At 39.4% G+C, this 19,401-nt stretch overlaps 2 protein-coding genes and 1 long non-coding RNA gene across 3 annotated transcripts; 2 read left to right on the top strand and 1 right to left on the bottom strand.

Annotated features, from left to right (window-relative positions):
• The first annotated feature begins 2,026 nt into the window (after positions 1–2,026).
• On the top strand, positions 2,027–9,128 carry si:ch211-142k18.1. The gene is made up of 3 exons (XM_046372660.1): positions 2,027–2,264; positions 6,541–7,082; positions 8,030–9,128. The coding sequence occupies exons 2-3, from the start codon at positions 6,547–6,549 to the stop codon at positions 8,166–8,168; spliced, it is 675 nt and encodes a 224-aa protein (XP_046228616.1). The 5' UTR covers positions 2,027–2,264; positions 6,541–6,546; the 3' UTR covers positions 8,169–9,128.
• LOC124050290 lies at positions 6,559–9,555 on the bottom strand. Its single transcript, XR_006841590.1, has 3 exons — positions 9,497–9,555; positions 7,964–8,138; positions 6,559–6,694 (listed from the first exon to the last, which is right to left on the bottom strand). It is a non-coding gene; the product is annotated as an uncharacterized LOC124050290 (long non-coding RNA).
• Positions 9,556–10,161: 606 nt separating this feature from the next.
• Positions 10,162–19,362, top strand: chrna2b (cholinergic receptor, nicotinic, alpha 2b (neuronal)). Its single transcript, XM_046372659.1, has 6 exons — positions 10,162–10,294; positions 14,094–14,242; positions 14,844–14,888; positions 15,055–15,164; positions 16,096–17,263; positions 17,955–19,362. Exons 1-6 carry the CDS (start codon positions 10,228–10,230, stop codon positions 18,078–18,080), a joined length of 1,665 nt encoding a protein of 554 aa, XP_046228615.1. The 5' UTR covers positions 10,162–10,227; the 3' UTR covers positions 18,081–19,362.
• The last annotated feature ends 39 nt before the right edge of the window (positions 19,363–19,401 follow it).

Below are 19,401 nucleotides of genomic sequence, written 5' to 3'. Positions count from 1 at the left end.
TAATGCAGCAATTAAACATCTGAACGAGAAATATGAAAGTGACCTAAATGCAAGATGCCATGAGGATATAATTAACAAAACCGTGTTTTACATCAATCCTTAAATCAAAGGTGCTGTTATTAAAGCATCATATGAGGTCAAAGCAACGCATAAAGTAAATATATCTTATCAACACAACAGCACGGATACTGCTATTGCACATTCCTATATCAGATACTTCATTATCCATGACTTCTAATGTGTTTAATCCTCTTCTCAGATAAGTTAAACTGTACCAGAGACCCGTCAATGTTATGTCTCACTTGCCTATTAGAGGTCGATAAAAATCATAGATCTCCTCCATGCCCTTTTAAAATTCAGCCTCCAGTGAAACATTGTTCTGCAGTGAGTATCATGAATCATTCAAATCATCTGATCTGGATTACTGCACACCGTCAGCAGCTGTCAAGGATTTGTACCTCCAAGATTAAGTCAGTGAACCCACCTGCCTGTGGCCATCTTCCAAAATGACTGTTTTCTAGCACTTCTTAGAACATCTGGGAATGGTGGGGGAATGAAAAAGATCCCATTTATACCTGGTGTTAAATGCCCTCTGTGCATGTCGTTTTGTCAAAACAAAGCAAACAAGACTTGGTCATTAGATGTGAAGCGGTGCCGCCTCTATTTTATTTTAAATGGAAAACATTGTCTTTTATGACTCTTGTGCACATTATGGTCATTTTTTTTCCTACTGTGGTGTGCAGCTGCTGTGAATTGCTTTCGATGAACGGATGCCTCAATGAGTGCTGTGAGAAAAACAAAATGTTATTGTAATTGTTATGTTATTCTGCAAAGTATTTTAGTGTATGTCCAATACCGAAGTTTTTAAAATTATGGCACACTGCAACTATAGAAGTACTGTAACTGTTAGGTCACTACATTAAAACATAGTTACAGTTAATAAAAATATACATGGGAATAAATTCCTACAAATACTAACGCCCCTTTTGCTTTTTAAGGAAATCCTTCAGTTTAATTTTAACTTTACTTCTTTTCTTGCTTTTACACTGATGAAGGTTTTTGTTCATCATCGCAGAGCTTTTCTACTGTAAAGCTCTACGTACTCTACATCTTAGTTAGCAGGAAGAACTGTGTTCCAGTTCAGTCTAACAGAGCGATAATTAATCCCACAAGCATCTAACGTACAGTTTTGTTTTCAATAAAATAACACTCATACTGTAGGGATACTTGCTGTACTGTATTTTCTAATCCACAGCATGAAGCTGAAATAAGAACATACATTTAAATAACTCTAAAGTTAAGTGCAGATAGAAAGACACCCAACTGCACACTAAATTCCCCTTTAATGCCAGGTGTAAATGTGATAAAAGCTCCTTGGCCTGACGCTGATTACATGCTGTGTAACTACTCACTTATGGCTTATTCTTTCATAATAGACAGACTGGTATAGGAACGCTGATGCAAAACTAAGAAGTTTTTAAAGAATCGGAACAATCAAAGAATTTTTTTTTTATAACGTTGCTGTATGTAAAAGGGAAATTCTTTTTAGTTTGAGTTTACGAATCAGAGTTACAAATGAGGTGATGCCTACATGCCAGTGCTCTCAAATACTCTGTGTTTTTCGGAAAACATTTCATTACAGGTAAATAAAATTAAATGACGTTATTGGAGCTTTTAGCAGTTTGGCCAACCAACCAATAAAGTCAACTTTACAGTCTATTTTTAATGTATCACTACTTAGTTTGGAAGTCATAATAAGTGCTGGGGAAAAATACCTTGGTGGGTTTTTTTTCCACATTTTATCAAAGTGCATACTTCATCCATGTTGTCATTACTAGAATAAATAGAAAATCTCTATCCTTTAAAAATACCCCACCCCACCCCCATGTTTCCTCTGTCCCCCACCAGAGCCCACAGATGTGAAGTAGATTACGCCCCTTCTTTAGCCCTCCTTTTGCCAGCCCCTCTTTCCACTGCGAAGAAAGAAATCATTCAGTTTCAGCCTTCTCTACAAACAGCCCCCTCCCCTGCCTTCCCCTCCCAACAGCAGGCAGGGGCACACAGACGACCACACTCTCCAGCCAAACCCTAATTGTGTGTGCGTGTGTCTGCATTTTTTTCCCCCCCCTGACATGAAGAAGGAAACTAAGTGAGTATTTGTTCTCTGTGCCTCTGAATTGTAGTCCTGAGCCTTTTGAGTCGTTCTGCTTGACAAGAAAAAGTGGAGGTGGCAGAATTTAGCTGTGACAAATTACTGGAGTTCGGTAAGTTTGGTTTCTGGATTTACAAAACTTTGGTGGTAGATAATAATGGGGGACTAGAACTTTCTCATCTGATGCAATAAGTCTACTGTTGCATTTCTGTGGCATTAAAACATTTGTATACACATAAATATGTTTGGTTGCAAAATACTGTTATTGATGTGGATGGTTACTTTATGGTTCACTAGAAATGTAGATAAAAGAAGTAGAGATGTGACCTTTTTACTACATCTAATGGTATTTGTGTTCAGTCCGTTTGTGCAAACATCTCTCTAGTATGTTTCCATCTTACCTGATTACCTACAAGGCCCATGAACCTCTGAGGCTGTTCTATGCTCCACTGCCTCAGTGCCAAAGAGCCTTGTTGTCATAGTGACACTGAAGCGGCTGAGTGTTGTGACACCTGTGAAACACACCTGTTCAGGCTTTTGACAAGAGGGGCCACAGGGCTGAGCTGCAGCTACACCACATGCGCTCAGATTAGCTCTGATCCACAGCTAATGAGGCAGCCAGGAATGATTATCAAATCTAAGATCCACTTTTACATGTAAAACGTAGGGAAATGAGACATTTCAGTGATAAATGTAACATAACTGTGCTGTTCTGCAAATGACTTGCTCTTAATCGACACCAAATTAAGAGTGGCAGAATTAACTTGAATTTAGTTAGGAGTTACTAAAGAAGGATTTATAGTCGTCTGTGCTTTTCTTAAAGATTACAAAGAAGAAACGAAATATCCTCTTGTTCATGTTCTGCGTTACTGGCAGTGAACTGCTTGCTCTGCTTTTTGCCAACGAGCTTCAGCTATTTAAAGCCAAAAAAAAAAAAAGTCAGCCTATGAAAGCCGCTTCACAATGTCAGATCCTTCACGGTGATGCCAAAAAAGGTCACCACAGTCCACAGAGTCCAACACAAACACTGTTTCAACTAAAACATAAGGCGCCAGCGTGGAAAGAAAGCGCAGACATTTTCCAAAAGACAAAGGCAACTGCTCCTGCCAATCTGTGACACAGAGAAGAGCATGTGAGCTTCTTGTCAGCAGGCCTTTTAGAGAGTGAATTAATGTCACTAAGTGTCCTCTGACTTGTGCCTTTTACTGCTGCAGCGGTAATTGGATACAGAGACAAAGTTAGGTTTTAAGATGAAGTGTGTTTCCATTTGGCTGTATGCTGTCATTAGGCTGAAATTGTTGTCACTCTATGCCATAAGGTTTTGATTTATTATTAAAGTCCAAACAAGTGCAGCAAAAGTTCAGAACGATATAAAGTTTTGGATGTGCTGTTTTCTGCTTTCACTCAATGAAAACTTTCACCTGCAAATGTTTTTTTTTTTCTTCTTTTTTATGTGTCGTTACATTACACTAATGTTACTCTTCACATTTTTTTGTTTTCCAAAGATCTGCACACTGTCTACTATATGATAGGCGGGTTTAAGGTCAAAGACTGACTAGGAAAGCAGCAGATATCTACTCTAGTACAAATTTATCACCTCTGGAAAAACTCATTAAACCTGTTTTATTCTGGTGCACAAATCAATCAAAAGAAATAAGCAAATTTATTACTCTTACTGCTGTTTTTATGTATTTATTCTATATTTAGATCTTTATCTGTTTTCTACGACATTTATGTTCATTTTCTATCCTTTTTCATGTTCATTCTATGCCTTTATATTGGTGAATGTTTATTATTTCACTTTTAGCTGCACTTATTGTATGAAAGGTGCTCATGATGCAAAGCACCTGGATTGTGTCTCTACTTGCAGTCTGGATTAGATTGAAGGTTTCTGTTTACTACTCGGCTTACAGCTGCTGTAACATGCGTGAGGTCACCATTTTAAATAAACAGAAACAGGGGGAGGGAAAGGGCCGCCAACAGTTGGCTGTTTTATGGGGTTTTGGCCACACCAACACTCATCTTAAAATAAATAAGACAATTTTATGGTGTCTGTTCCAGCAAACATTATAGCGTATTTATTCTGTGTTTCTCGACGGAGCATGGAAATATGTGCAACGCAACCAACTGAAATTTTCATTTCAGCTATGAGAAGTTCAAATAGTTTCAAGGCTGCTGTAAAAAGTGAACTGCAGTTGAAACCAAATGTGCCCTGAGAGCAGAAAGAGCTGTGCAGTGCCTCCGCCTCACAAGCCTGGTTCGGGGTTTTTAAACATATTTCCAGATGCAGAAGAGGAAAAGCACGGATGGCAGTCTGCATCATGATAAAGTGGCAATGCTGCTGTCAGAGTGAACCCTCTAACACATGCAGGCTCTTTGAGAAAACAAACCCTCTTTTGTGAGAGAAACCCACCTGACGTAAGACATTTTGCAAAAGCAGCTCCGTCTCTGTACTTTGAGGATTTACGAGGTGAATGGATGTTGTGAAAGATCCCCAGACACCTACTAGTTACCAAAAACAACACAAATACTGCTTCACGAGGCTATATCAACTTTTAAAGCCCCAGCGTGACACACCTCATGCATCTGCGACAGTAAGCCATGGCCCACCACAGAGCGTCAGGCCCTCTCAAGCCTGTCAACGTAACATAAAACAGCACACGGCTCGGTGCAACATTTTTACAGATAACAGTGGAAAAAGCATGAACAAATAATCAAAAGTACAGTCTAGGATGTTGTCACATGGATTTCTATGGACGCAAGGACTAATTAGAATCTTATCAGAAAGCAAACTCCTCACTTTCTTTGCATAATTTAAACCATTACAAATCAATTTGAAGAACTCGATTTTAAATGACTGATTTATTGATTAAAAGCCTGATCTAAAAATTCAGGTCAAAAACTCAAGACTTGAACATCTGAGCGACATGGGGATAGCTTTTCATTGGACGTAAGCTGACAGGACTGAGGTCTGATCAATCACTGACAGCCTGGATGTTCAAGTGTGAACATCAAAATCTGATCAACCTGAACTTAACTGAACTTGTACCAGCACTGCAGGACTTTGAAATGAACGTCAGTTACCTTCAAGCTCTTGCCAAACGAGTTCACGCAATGCTGATTAAGCACCGCCACATAACTCTTTCTGTATTTCACAGCAGACTGTTGGTTTTAAATCTGTCTGTGGTGCCTTACCTGCACTAGCACACCAACAGTGATGTGGTTTATGTCAACTAGCAAAGACCGGTCCGAGAGAACTGAAGGGGTTAGCGACCGTAGAGACGGAGTAGACTACAGCCTGGATAAAAACATGAAGTCCTCCTAATATCACTTCAAACTTACTCAGTTACTGTAGTAAGTGCTGGCTTCTTTGACTAAATAATTTATGTTGCGTTTGATGACTTTGTACAGTTTATTTTGTCAAAGACATATTGCATAAGTTCAAGGAAATGTTAGCTGATACAGTATACGCGGGTATGGATTGATCACTGCTAAAATATGCAGTGTGACATTCAGAGTGTCACATTTTTGAGCCACTACAGTATTAAAAGATTAAATTGCAGCTATTTCTATGTAACTCAAAGGTACACTGTGACAGAAGGAGTGACAACTGGGAGATGTGTACAATAAATGTGTAAAGGTCAGGGAACAGATTTAAGTCCCCATTATGTGATTTAGCCTTTAAGGCCACCAGAGCACCTTTCTTTTAGCATAATAACAATCCACAGTATCTGTGTGATCTTAATAAAGCTGCTTGAAATATGGAGATGCTGAAAGTACCATGGGAAAGCTTCTGATGAGGTTTTAAGCTGTGCTAAAGTACCTGAGAAAAAAAAAACACACCCCATCTTTGGATTCACAAGTGAAATCATATAAAAACTGAAGTGTTTACCTCTGATGACTGAGGCAGCAGAGCTTATTTGTTGGCAGTTTAGATGGAAAAAGGTGACTGAGGACAAATGAGGAGCAGCACTTAATGTTCTCTCCAAAGGTCTGCAAAAATATTAACTTTCTAAACAATATACTAGAAAATGAATTTTAAATTTTTTTTTTAAGTAGAATCGTCACTTAATTAGCACCCGAGTCATGTGAAGTGAATGATTTCATCTTGAAGGATGTAACAGTTACACTAATGTCCATAGTTTATCTATAGTTTTGCTTACTAAGGACACTACATGTACAAAAAAAGGTACATAGAAAATGTTGGTCTGTACTCTTTGGGAAATAACATTCATTCACTTCTTGCAGAGAGTCATATGACAACATTGATATCACTTTTATTTTATTGCATAATGTCAGACAACCCCTTTAAAGTGTCACCTCATCTGTTGATCAAATTCACAGTTATCACAAGTTATCCATAGTCACTCACCTTCTCCTCTTTTCAGGCTAAAATGTGCCGTTGTTGGATGCCCTTCATCCTGGCCTGGGTATCCATGGCAACTCCAACACTCTGCCAAAGTGGAGACTGGGGTTCAGGCTTTGACATCTACTCTGCGGTAATGTCCACCAACGCCACCACGCAGGCGATTGGTGATGAACCTGAGAGGATGAGTGACAACAAGGACTGGATCACATCCGCAGCTTTCTCACCATCATCCTTACCTACGCTACAGTATGAACCTCATCCGGACAAGTGCTCAGTCCACTTCAGCACAAACGCTGCTTTACTTCGGAGACAGAAGGCACAGAAAGAAGAGCTGGCCTACCTGCAGGCCATCCAGCATGGAAACAAGGCAGTGATTGAGAACTTGGCACAGTTTGTGGGAGCAGAGCTGGGAGATCAGAGCTACGAAGATGTGATTAAGGAAAACATAATTGGCATCCAGGAGGACCAGAAGAGCTGCCATGAAGTGGTAGAGAAAGCAGAAGAGGATCTAGAAAAGCAGCTGGAAGGAGAAGTGTCAAGCGCCATCACTGGGATGCAGAAGTGAGTGCAAAGAATCAGTTTTTTAATAAATTTAAAGATCAAGTGTGTAGGATTCAATCGGGCTGCCAACTGAACAACTTTTGTCATCTCATCCTCCTTATTGTGGCCGCTAAAATGACAAAAGCCTCTCTAGACCCTGTGGTTTGTCCGCTCTAGGCTACTGTAAAAACATGGCAGACGCTGTGGAAGAGGACCAGCTCCCTCTGTAAATATAAAGGTCTGACTCTAGGGTAACAAAACAATAATAATGACAATGACAACAATGATGATTCTTAGTTTCAGGGATTATACGCTAATGAAAACATAATTATGAATATTATATTCCATTTGTACCCCTACATCACACACACTGGGCCTTAAAGAAGAATCAGTTTGAGTTTCATAGAGGTTGCAATGTAAAGATAAGGAAAGATCAGCTCATTTGTTGGTGTGAAGATCTGTGTTCAAACGATAGCAGTCAGACAATATTTTCTGAAATTCATTGAACTAAACAATGGATTGAAAAACAATAAACAGATTAAATAATGACAATAATCATTATTTGCAGCCCTGGAGATGAATAAATCTGTATCCAGTGATTCATCTGATATGCAGCAGCATGTTCTTCAAAGTTTCATCTGCAAATGATGAGTACAAATTATACTACTAAGGAACATTCATGTCTACAGGTACAGATATTACTGATGATGAGGTGCACCTCTAACTTGACTATTTCTTACTACAGGCACTAATTATGTCTGCAAAATTACCCTCTTACTGCTTCTAACATTTCTAACATCTTTGTAATGTCTTTTACCTCGTATATGATTTGGCTTCCCCTGTACCCAAACCTCCCCAAGACAAAAGCAGCGTTAACAGCAAACAGCTTCTCTTCGACTTACTCTGTCTATCTTTCCTCCATCCCTTCACTCCACCTGGTGATTGGGATCATTTGTCTTATGGAGCAGGATCAGAGAGGAGTCCAGAGCCTTTGAAGACATGCTTCGTGCTGCTGCAGACATTGCCAACAGGCTGGAGATCTCATCGCAGGTCCTGCATGCTTCATTCACCAAGCAGCTGAAAGACATTGCCAAAAGACATCGTTAAGAAGGTGCTGAAGACCTTGGACGCTGCACACGTCATCCCCAGACTTGTGAAAGGTGTTTATTATACTGTGTGAGAAAATAAGGCAAATTATCCATCCTGCAATTTTATATTTTCACTTAACCATGTGGGATTTACAGCACTGAGATACAACAATGTGTCAAGGTCAGTTTTTACGTCAACTGTAGAAATGGTTCGAAGGAGACCAGCCCAAACAATGGGAGAGCACACAATGCTTTCCTTTCACTGAAGTTATAACCCCATAACCCATGAAATATTATTTTCCATCCAGGCATTATTTGTGGAATTTGGTGAGGTCAGATGTGGCAACAGTATGTGGGGCAGGTTTAAGCCAAGCTGAGTGCTTATGGATCAAACTAGATTGGCCCTCGGAGAGCGAACATAATGGCTCTGTTAGTCTTCTCTCGAGGAGGCTATGCATCGGCCATCTGGTTCCAGGGTGAGGATGGAGGCCAGGACAGGATGGCTGGTGTGTACCAGAGATGATTTTGTTTTTGCAACAAAAAAGGAGTACATCTTGGAGAACTTTGCTAAAAACAAAAAAAACATTGCTATCTGTTGTTTGGAGAAAAATAATGATGTGTGGATGAGAGAGAAGATATTGTATTAACAGTCAGACAGCTCCTGTGATTAGTAGGAAATAAACTGGAAACTCAGCAGAAAGCTTGAAGCTAAGAAAACTTGACAAAGCTTTTAAAACAAAGAAACTGAATCTGCACATTGTTAAAAGTACTGCAGGATTTACAGAAATGGTCTAAGTCAGATTTACCTATTAAAACATCAGTTATGCATTAGCTGTGTCTCCAGCTCCAATATAACATTCTCTCTTTAACCCTGCCAGGGCTCATGAGAGAGAATATTTTCATGTTTGCCATCATAAAATGTGTAATAATATGAATTTGTACAATGTTTGATATTGACATGTATACTTTATCCAGTAAAAAGCAACAAACAAAAAAAATCAGCATTTGGATAAGTACATTTTTGACAGATTATTTGTTTATTGCATATCTTCTTCTCAAATCAATATTTTAGGGGAACTAAAACTTTACCACGCATATTAATTCACCCAGTCTGCCCTCTAGCTGTTTCCCACAAAAATATCCCATGGTGGTTTGTTTGTTCAGCTGCGTGCGCACACACACTTTAATGTTTTACAAAATGAACAGTCAGTCTTTTGAGCTACTGGTTGATCACTTCCCACAAGTTCAGTGTGTGTGTCTGTGTGTGTGTGTGAGTGAATGTGGGGGAGAGAGAGAGTGGAAGAGAGTGAGCAAGAGAGAGAAAGGAGGAGGGACTGTAATAGGTACCAGATGAAAGTGCTGAATGTGTCCTGCCTTCTCAGAGTGGATGATGGTTCTGTGGACCTAATAAACAAGAGGGGGCATTAACAATGCTTTATCTGGGAGACGAAATGAATTTGAAACTGAAAAACGGATATCAAATCTCAGATTAGATTCACCAAGGACGCGTAAATACTTGGCACCGTGCGTAAAAACGTGGAAATTGTTTGGGCAACATATACTTAAACAGAAACAAACCGGAATATTTTCTTAAACAGCGAATTAATTTCTTGATAGTAAAGGATATTCACAGGCAGTACTGTGAAGCGGTATTTAAGTCTGCAGACCCACCAGAGGTCCGCGACACTGTCACGGTGCCGCTCCCTGATTCAGCGCCGGGTGATGGATAGCTCACCGACTCCGTGCGCGAGCAGGCTGGCGGAGCGCGGAAACAAAAGGCACATCACATCTCTTTCCTCCGGTCTAAACAGCGCCGAAGTGAGAAGAGGTAAAACAACCATCGATCTTCCAGTCTAAGCTTTTAAGTTAAATCATTCGGTTCAGGCTTCGTTAAACTCACTCCCCGCCCACAGACAGAAACGGAGCTCGTGGTGAAGTTGCCCTGATATGCCTCCCAGCTGCGAAGATGACTGATTCTGCTCACACATCACGGCTTCAAGATAACGTTTTGACACTGGACGGTAACAGCTCCGCGCTCTCCGGTGAAGTTGGACTTTTTATCACCAGCACAAAACAAAATGGGACACAACCACCTGTTCTCTGTGAGCACGGCTCTTGTCTGCTCGCTACTCTTGTGTCGGTCAGGTAAGAACATTTTTTAAATGTCATCTCTTGGTCTCCAAGTGTCTAAATGAAACGGAAAATAAAATAGAAAAAAATAAAGATGTGTAATGTTTAAGCCTACATTTTACACGACGGACGGACAGGTGAACATTTTTAGTTAGTGATACCAGGCACAAAAGTAACAAAAGGTAAGCTTACCTTTCAGTCGTCACACCTGCGCGCTTTCACCCAAAACTCCCATAATGCATTTCTCATATTTAAAGATCACCACATTATTCTACTAAACAAAATTAGTCATCTCGCTTCGTATAACATCTTGACAACATGATACAATGTTCCACTGTTGATTATTTCTTTAAATTTACTCTGGAGTCCTCATTCTTTCATTTTCACTCATTTTTACTTTTATAGCACAACCTAATGTTAGCAAAATCCTTCTCTCTTTTAACCAGACTTTGGTATCTTTAACTGTGCAAATTTAGAAATTGCCTACAGATGCAGTGCACTTCACCACAAATGTAAAAGTTCCCAGAATAGTGCAAGAAAATATTCCACACAATATGCTACAGCAGTTTAGACAGTCTTAATGTTTTATGTGGATGTTAATTGTAACAGTGGACAAGACAAAGATGCATATTTATAGTAAGAATTTTGAGAGAATGTCGTAACTTTTTATTAAAGTATTGCATTAAAGTGCATCAAGAGAATAACACCTTTTGTGAGGAAACAGTAAACTAGTAATGATTCATTTCACTTGGATTTTAAATACATTAAACTTGGCTCTGGAAATCGTGGCAGCTCAGGTTGGAAGTTGATTCAGGAGCTTCTATATTGTGTCTCTTCACTTAAATGCAAAGAAGGATTGTGTGCACAAACTAGTGCTCACTAAGAGGTCTAAGATAATCTGTCTCCTTGTGGCATACAACAATCAAATCTGCAGGTGTCTGATCTCCTGCCAACATACTTCTCATTGTGATACTGACAGAGCTCGGCTATCTAATGTAGCTTTTTGTTTTAGTCATCTCATGCACAATTGTTGCATGTGATGAGCTTTTTTAATTTAAGTTTTTGACAGTCCAGTTTCACAAGAACACCTTTTCCCAAGAAGCTGCTGACTCGATTATCCTAAACTGGTCTGTACACCCCATACACTTTTTGCCAAGGGGCTTGGCATTGGTCCAACATCCACAACCCACTGTGCTGGATGCTGGAGGTGTCATCTCATTTCAAGTCTCTGCTGGCAGAAGGCTTTGATCTATGGCACCCAGGAGCCTTTTTTTTCCCATCCCCACATCTGGTCCTTCCCAGATGCACGGACAGATGAACACGCTCCGCCCTGACTGTCAGGAGAACAGATAAGAACTCTCTGGTGCATCCTTGTTTGCCAGAATGAAATTACTTCATGACTGCAGAAGAGGAGCCCAAGAGTACTGTTGGCAAATTAACTCTGAATTCATACTATTTACCTTGTTTAATGCCATGCCTTTTTTAAAAAATAATAAATAAATAAATAAAAATCCTGCCTTCGCTTGATTTCCACAGACCGCATTTGTAATTTGTAAGTTGCATTACAGAGAGACTTGTTTGGCCTTGCATCTGCGCATTTGTTCAGCCTTTCTTTATTAAAGACCCTCAAGCTACAGAATTAACATAGGCAATAAATCATTTGAACAGGTCTGCATGTTTCCCTCAGGTTAGCTCCATGCAGCATTTAAGCCCCTCTCCTGGGTATCCTCTACTGGACTGTCCTGCAGTTGTGGGATTTAAATATGTGGCCTCGGGTGAAGTGATCATGACTGCTGCCAGATGCAGTCATTTTAGGATCCTTGATGGAAGCACATTTTATTGTGTTGCATTAAACCCTCATACTGTCAAACAGAGATCCAATAGGGAGTGGGTGTTAATGGCATGAAAACCCAATCTCAGTAGATTTTTTTAAAAAAAATACTGATTCATGAGCTTTGGCTTTGGTGTGAAGCTTGAACATTTCCTTACATAAATCTATAAAGAGAATGTGTCATTAGATATTAGATCTCTTTCTGTACACCAAACAATGAATACATGTATTGCATTTTACAGTGAAAATGAAGCTTGAGCTAACAGATAGCTACCTTAGCATAACAAATAGAAGATTATTCTTTTGGCAGGGATAATTTGCAAAGCAAAATATTTACTGTTTAGTGTGTGTTAACAAAACACAAGATATAAGATGTTAATTATGAGCTGTAAGTTTTGTTACATCAGACAGACTGATGACAGACAGGATAGCTGTGTCTTTGTGTGTCCAGTCTTTATGCTAAGCTAAACTGACCAGCTGCTGGCTTCAGCTTCATATTAACAATACAGACATGAGAGTGGTATCAATCTCCTTATCTAATTTTTGGCATTAAAGTGAACAAGAGTATTTCCAAAAGAGAATTATTTCCAAAATATCAGCCCAGAGATAACGAGTACCAGCAGTATAGTAAGAGCAAGATGTTTGAGGTAGTTTGACAGACACTGACAGCGTACTTTTTTAAAAAATGTCAGATGTCCCTCTCAGTAGCTTGTGGCAATTAAGAGAATGAAAGAAAAAAAAAACAAACTTAAAAATTTTTCTTTTAGCTGTGTATTCCTGTTAAAAATGAATATTGGTGATGCGTGATCATGATTATTTTAGAACTCTGAAATATCAAATGCTCACACACGTTTCAAACATCCAGCATCTGTTGGGACATGCACGAATGCACACTATCGTCACCCTCCGATTCAACTGTCAGTTAATTGTTTTATGCATCAATTGTTACACAGAGTGACAGTCAGCTCAACAATAAACACCCTTCACTAGTGAGAAATTAGCTCACCTCCACTTAACACAAGCAAGTAATGATGTGTGTAATTGACTCCGACTGCGTTGATGAAGGTGGAAGCGGTAATCCCTAAAGGATGGGATTTCTGTCTCTCTCTCTGTGCTATTCATTCTGCAGACAAATAATAGAGTGACTCAGTCCCGGCTTGTACGCAAATATGTCTAGACTGCATATTCAAAATCAATTTAATTAAGCCACCTCTCATTGTGAAGGCACACATATATTATAATAACACTACTGAGATAAAGCAGCTGTCGAGGGAGAAGAGATACTTCCTCAGTCTCATCCTGCTCACCTCAAGAGATTTCAGGAGGCAGCCCACAAGATCAACAGATTTGCTAAGACGTGGGAAAGTCAATAAGATTTTACAGAGAAAAGTCTTAGATGTTCGGAGTAGGCTTTTGTGCTGAAACATGAGATGTTCACAATACGTACTCTCACCTCCAAAAGCCATAATATCACGCCAGCCTGATTTACCACTTTTTGTTAAGAGAGGATTAGGATAGACATGGATGAAAGAACATGGATATGATCCCAGCATTCCCTTTGCAGTTCACTCCTGTCCTCTTCCACTGCACTCATTTTCCATTGTTTGTATATCATACCATTAGATCATAACTGCTGAATGCCAGCTAAACAAAGGCACGAGTTAAAGCTGTCCAAATGGCCAGAATGGTCAAAATGTTAGGACATCTTCTCTAACATCAGTTACTTTAGTTTTAACAGTGTCATATTAGCTTGTGGTTGCAAGAGTGATAGTTTAAAGAAAAACTTTGTAGATCTAGTAATTGTACATTCAAATGAAAAAAAAAAAAAAAAAGATTGATATGAAATTTAATAGAATCTGAAATTTTCCTTGTATGGTGCTGAATAAATCTGACTAATTTATAAATTCCATTACCCTGGATCTGTCCTCTATAAATGTTTAACACTCAAATGAAGAAGACTTTAAAATTTAAATGTATCTACAGTTCTTTGTGACAAGACCCACTCGCACGCCGAGGATGATCTCTTCAAGACGCTGTTCACTGGATACAACAAGTGGTCGAGGCCAGTGCCAAACATCTCTGATGTGGTCATCGTCAAGTTCGGACTGTCCATAGCGCAGCTCATTGATGTGGTGAGTCATCAACATGCATGGACGGCTTAAGGCATGTTTGTCCAACTCGTGGTACATAAACACATGTGGCTTCGTAATAGGATTATGTCATTTCTGTTTTGTCTCCTCAGTTAAGTCTGTCTGTTTAAAGCCCTTTATTAAAGTATGGATTTTTACATGGATGTGAATGAAATGCTGCAAATTTCAAGGTCAGACTGAATAGTGGGCATTTTAGTTTAATTTTGAGTGCAAGAACTTTTAACTTTAATATGATTAATACACCATATTCCTCCCCACATTTACCTAAGCTGTAACTGTGACCCCTTTTACCCTCTAAGTTTTACACTATATGTGGGTTTTCAACAGTATGTCTTAGTATTTTTATATACAGCAGCAAAAACAAAGTTAGAAAAACTAGATTATGCACCCTCTGCCCTGTCACAGAAATAAAAACTGTTATGGAATGCTTCACATCCATAAAATTTTTGAAGTAAAGTTGCTGCAAGCTATATTTGGGTCTGCTCTGACAAACCTCCAAGAACCTCTCACACTGATTCATCTGGCCTGAACCTGGAGCTGACAGCCTTAACTCAGTCAGTCTGTCTGTCTGTCTGTCTGCTAGGATGAGAAGAACCAAATGATGACAACCAATGTGTGGCTTAAGCAGGTCAGTAACATTTGTTTCGGTGTCGGTGTGTTATTTTTTCTTGGTGATATACAGTGTTAGGAATATAAAAGCCTACCTGTGCAGTGCTCAAGAGACTGAATGACTTAAACCTTTAAATTACTATTAATGTAATGGTCATGTCGCTAAATTATCTGTGTTGTTCCAGGAGTGGAATGACTACAAACTTCGCTGGAGACCATCTGACTTTGACAATGTGACATCCATAAGAGTGCCATCAGAGCTCATATGGGTACCAGACATTGTCCTCTACAACAAGTAAGAGTGATATGACAGACTGACAAACAGATGCTGACAAACATGACAGTACATGAACCTTAAAATTATGTCTGCAATTAAAACTTATTATCATTTTTGTTCATAAAATATCAGAAAATAGTGAAGAGTGGCAATCACAATTTCCCACATTTGAAGCTGACTACACATTTGAAGTAATTCGAGGACAATAAAACTTTTCTTTTCTTAACATGCTACAGTGGATGTTTGCAAAGCAGTTGCAGACAAATAAAACAGCTGCACCCATCATATAATGATGAACTGGTGCATATTGATATCTCCTTACTGAGTGGTAGGAAGATGGCGCCATCTAGTGGACTTCATATGACATCTTCTGTTCAGATTTGAAACAAATTCTGCTATAACTTGAACAGCTCTCTGTTTCAAATTGTAAGTTATGTTAAACATTTATATTGGTTTGCATCTCTATTGACATAAGTTTATTTTTTTTGAAAATCTTCACAACCATATTGCTTCAGCAAGTCAGCGAGTCTGCTGGGAAATAGATTCTGCTTAAATCCCCTCATGGAGATCAAACTGAGGGGGTTGATGATGGAGTTCTGCTCCATCGAGCCAGTGTAATCACATTCTGTAAGTGAAATTAAAAAAGGTGTGAAACTGATGAAATGATAAAGACTCATCATTATGTTTTCAGGAGAAGCTATTATCACCATTAAAGCGATGAATGGAGGGGAGATTTCTGGAGAAGATTATTACTGGGATATCATAACATTTTTTCACTGCCTATTTTCTAAAGTGATACAAGACATTTTTCCCAGCAAAAGGGTTATTACAAGTTCTCACAATGCAGGATATGACTGTTTAAATGCTATTTTAACATTTGTTCTCACTTAACTGAGGTGTCTTGCTGCATGTCACCATCACTCTCATATGACATCTTTTGCTTTTCCAGTGCTGACGGTGAGTTTGCTGTGACCCATATGACAAAAGCTCACTTATTCCACACTGGTAAAGTTCGCTGGGTCCCTCCTGCCATTTACAAGAGCTCCTGCAGCATTGATGTCACCTTCTTCCCCTTTGATCAACAGAACTGCAAAATGAAATTTGGCTCTTGGACGTATGACAAGGCCAAGATTGACCTGGAGCGAATTGAAAACACTGTGGACCTGAACAATTACTGGGAGAGCGGCGAATGGGCCATCATAAAGGCTGTGGGGACATACAATACAAAGAAATATGACTGTTGCCATGAGATCTACCCAGACATCACCTACTTCTTCATCATTCGGAGGCTGCCCTTGTTTTACACCATCAACCTGATCATCCCCTGTTTGCTGATCTCTTGCCTAACCGTTTTGGTTTTCTATCTGCCCTCAGACTGTGGTGAGAAGATCACCCTGTGCATCTCTGTGTTGCTGTCCCTCACCGTTTTCCTTCTCCTCATCACAGAAATCATACCATCCACATCCCTTGTCATCCCACTCATCGGTGAGTACCTCCTCTTCACCATGATTTTTGTCACCCTCTCCATCGTCATCACTGTCTTTGTGCTCAATGTGCACCATCGCTCTCCCAGCACTCACAAGATGCCCCGCTGGGTTCACTCAGTGTTCCTGGACCTGATCCCACGCTGGCTGTTCATGCGACGACCTGCACCAGATGGCCGGCGTCGAAGGCTGTTGCTACTGCAGCAGGAAGCAGTGGCAGAGAGGCGACAAGGCCGGATAGCCGGGTACAAATCTGGCAATTGCCTCAGCACCTCGGCGAATTGGTTAATAGATGGGACCACATCAGAGGACCCTGAAAGAAGCAGTTATGAGGATTTAGAGCTGGGAACGCTGACATCATATTTCTCCTTTCGTCCTCCTTCACCCAGACCGCCAGGGTCAACTCCTCCACCACAACAGAAAAACCCACAGAACAACCAAAACCGACAAGAGGGGGCTGCTGGGACAAACAGACAGTTAACAGGGACGAGAGTCAATCCTACTCACAGGCCAACAAAAGTTGATAACACAGTATCAGACTCAACATTCCTGCTTTCACCAAGTGTTATACGAGCTCTGGAAGGAGTGCACTACATTGCAGACCACCTGAGGGCTGAGGATGCTGACTTTAGTGTGAGTATCAATGAGCAGTCTTCATATTATGTGCCCATGTGAATGTACTTTGTGTACCCAACTGTGAGCAGGTCTCAGCTCACAACATCAAATGACTAATTAAAACCAAACTTATAAAATATCTGAACACTTGAATGGTTAGGCCTCCAGACCAACAACAATGGTCTGCAGGGGCGTTGGTCACTGTTGTTAATGATATCTGCATTTGAATGCAAAAGTTAATAAAAACTACATCATCAGATGACAGGGTTTGCATTTTGGTCAATGTTTTGCCTGTAATCAATATTTTTATAATAACAAAGTCAAATTATTATGTGAAAACAATGAGGCATTACTTGTAGTGATGACATAATAAAAAACTAACTGCAGCTCATTTATGGAGCTTTATATTGAGTTTTCAGCTCATTTTAACTGGTGTCTCACATTCATAGCTTACTTTTCAGTCAAAGCAGACAGCTCTTTTCAGTGAAAAAGCTATAAAAATTGTCTCAGGAGTTGGTAGAAGTAGAAGAAGAGTGAAAAGAGAGTGGATATTGGATCAATATTGACAATGCATGAAATAAAACCTGATTCAAGATCATTTTTATAAAGAAAACTATGGACAATATGAAGAATTTCATGACTGTAACTTTTTAATTTTTCTTTAATTTTTAATTTTAATTTTCTCTCTCTTGCTCTTGACTCCACACAGGTAAAAGAGGACTGGAAGTATGTCGCCATGGTGATAGATCGCATTTTCCTGTGGATGTTCATTATTGTGTGCCTACTTGGGACCATTGGCCTCTTCCTACCCCCTTGGCTAGCTGGCATGATCTAGCTCTTAAGAGGAAGTGTGAAAAATCTCTAATCATGACTAGTTAGTGAAGTCTGACATTCAAAATGTAGCTGAACTCTGCTTTAAGACTGGGAATGTGAGTGTGAAGTTTTTAATGCGCTATGTTATCAGCCTCATGAGGCCACAACGGTCACTACAGACCACAAACCAAAATGTTAGCATTTTTAGATTCTCATTACTAGTGATGCAGAAATCAAAAAGGTTTATCCTCTGTACAGTTATAGCTCAGATATCTCAGACTCAGCTTGTCAGGCTCAGATGTCAAACTCAAAAAAAAAAAACTCAACTTTCATCTCAGCTACACCTCGTCAAATTTCAGGTGTACTTCCTTAGCCTCACTGGTTGCGTTTGACCTGAGTGTGAACATTTGTGCGTTAACATGCTCAGAATTGGCAGTTTATGTTTAGTTTACTATTGGATGTTAACATGTTAATGATTAGCATGTAAGATTTGGATATGTTTTGAATGGTGTCTCATCTTGGTTTGCGTATCATGCTAGTCTTAAAGCATGGTGAAAATCCAATTTAAAATTCAGTAACTTAATTACATTTAGAAGTTACGGCTATTAGTAATCTTGCAGTTTGAGGGCGGGATGATCAGTTTTTCATCTCTGTAGGATATGAAAAGAAATATGGCTAGTATTTGGTTACATTTTCAAGTACCAATCTGAGTATGTCATTATATTTCCTTGTAACTTGCCCAACATTAGTCAGCAGCAGTAATCTAAAATACGGATAAAGTATCCAGTCATGAACTCAAGAGGAAATTTAGATCTTTTGGTGATGCTTGATGAGCTTTATAACTGGATCAGCAGGTACTGGATTTCAGCTTTTGGGGACAATTAATGTACAAAATTTCATAGAAATCGACTTCTATGTCATTCAAAGGTTGGACTGACAGTGAAAGACTGAAGTGTCATTCTGCCTAAAATGGGGTGGCATTTACCTTGTAAGTTTCTGAACCAACAGTGGTATGTTGTACTAGGAATAAGTAGTATACTGTACTTTTGGAAAGAAATTCTTTTTACTTTTTTTGACGGGTTTTTCTTTCTGGCCATGCATTCATGATTACTCTTATTTTTGATTGATCACACTATGTAATAAATACCCAGATGAAAACCTGTAACAAATATTCACCTATATCATATCATTTATTGATTGGTGTGAATGACCAAAGAACGCCCACAGGTTGAGTCAGTCCTGCAGATGTTCATTCAAAATACACTGTCACAATACAACACAATACTATAGAGGTGCAGGGCCACAAAATTCTCTAAGTCAGCAGCAAGAGATATATTTCAGTG

This window comes from Scatophagus argus, chromosome 19 (genome assembly GCF_020382885.2).
Source record: "Scatophagus argus isolate fScaArg1 chromosome 19, fScaArg1.pri, whole genome shotgun sequence".
Taxonomy (NCBI): domain Eukaryota; kingdom Metazoa; phylum Chordata; class Actinopteri; family Scatophagidae; genus Scatophagus; species Scatophagus argus.
This window is presented reverse-complemented; position numbering and strand designations above follow the sequence as displayed.

Excerpts from the sequence above, each read along its gene's own strand:
- si:ch211-142k18.1 (XM_046372660.1), top strand. The coding sequence starts at position 6,547 with ATGTGCCGTTGTTGGATGCCCTTCATCCTGGCCTGGGTATCCATGGCA. Across the intron at positions 7,083-8,029 it reads GCCATCACTGGGATGCAGAA|GATCAGAGAGGAGTCCAGAG; the intron begins GTGAGTGCAAAG and ends CTTATGGAGCAG.
- chrna2b (XM_046372659.1), top strand. The coding sequence starts at position 10,228 with ATGGGACACAACCACCTGTTCTCTGTGAGCACGGCTCTTGTCTGCTCG. Across the intron at positions 14,889-15,054 it reads CCAATGTGTGGCTTAAGCAG|GAGTGGAATGACTACAAACT; the intron begins GTCAGTAACATT and ends GTGTTGTTCCAG. Across the intron at positions 15,165-16,095 it reads GACATTGTCCTCTACAACAA|TGCTGACGGTGAGTTTGCTG; the intron begins GTAAGAGTGATA and ends TTGCTTTTCCAG.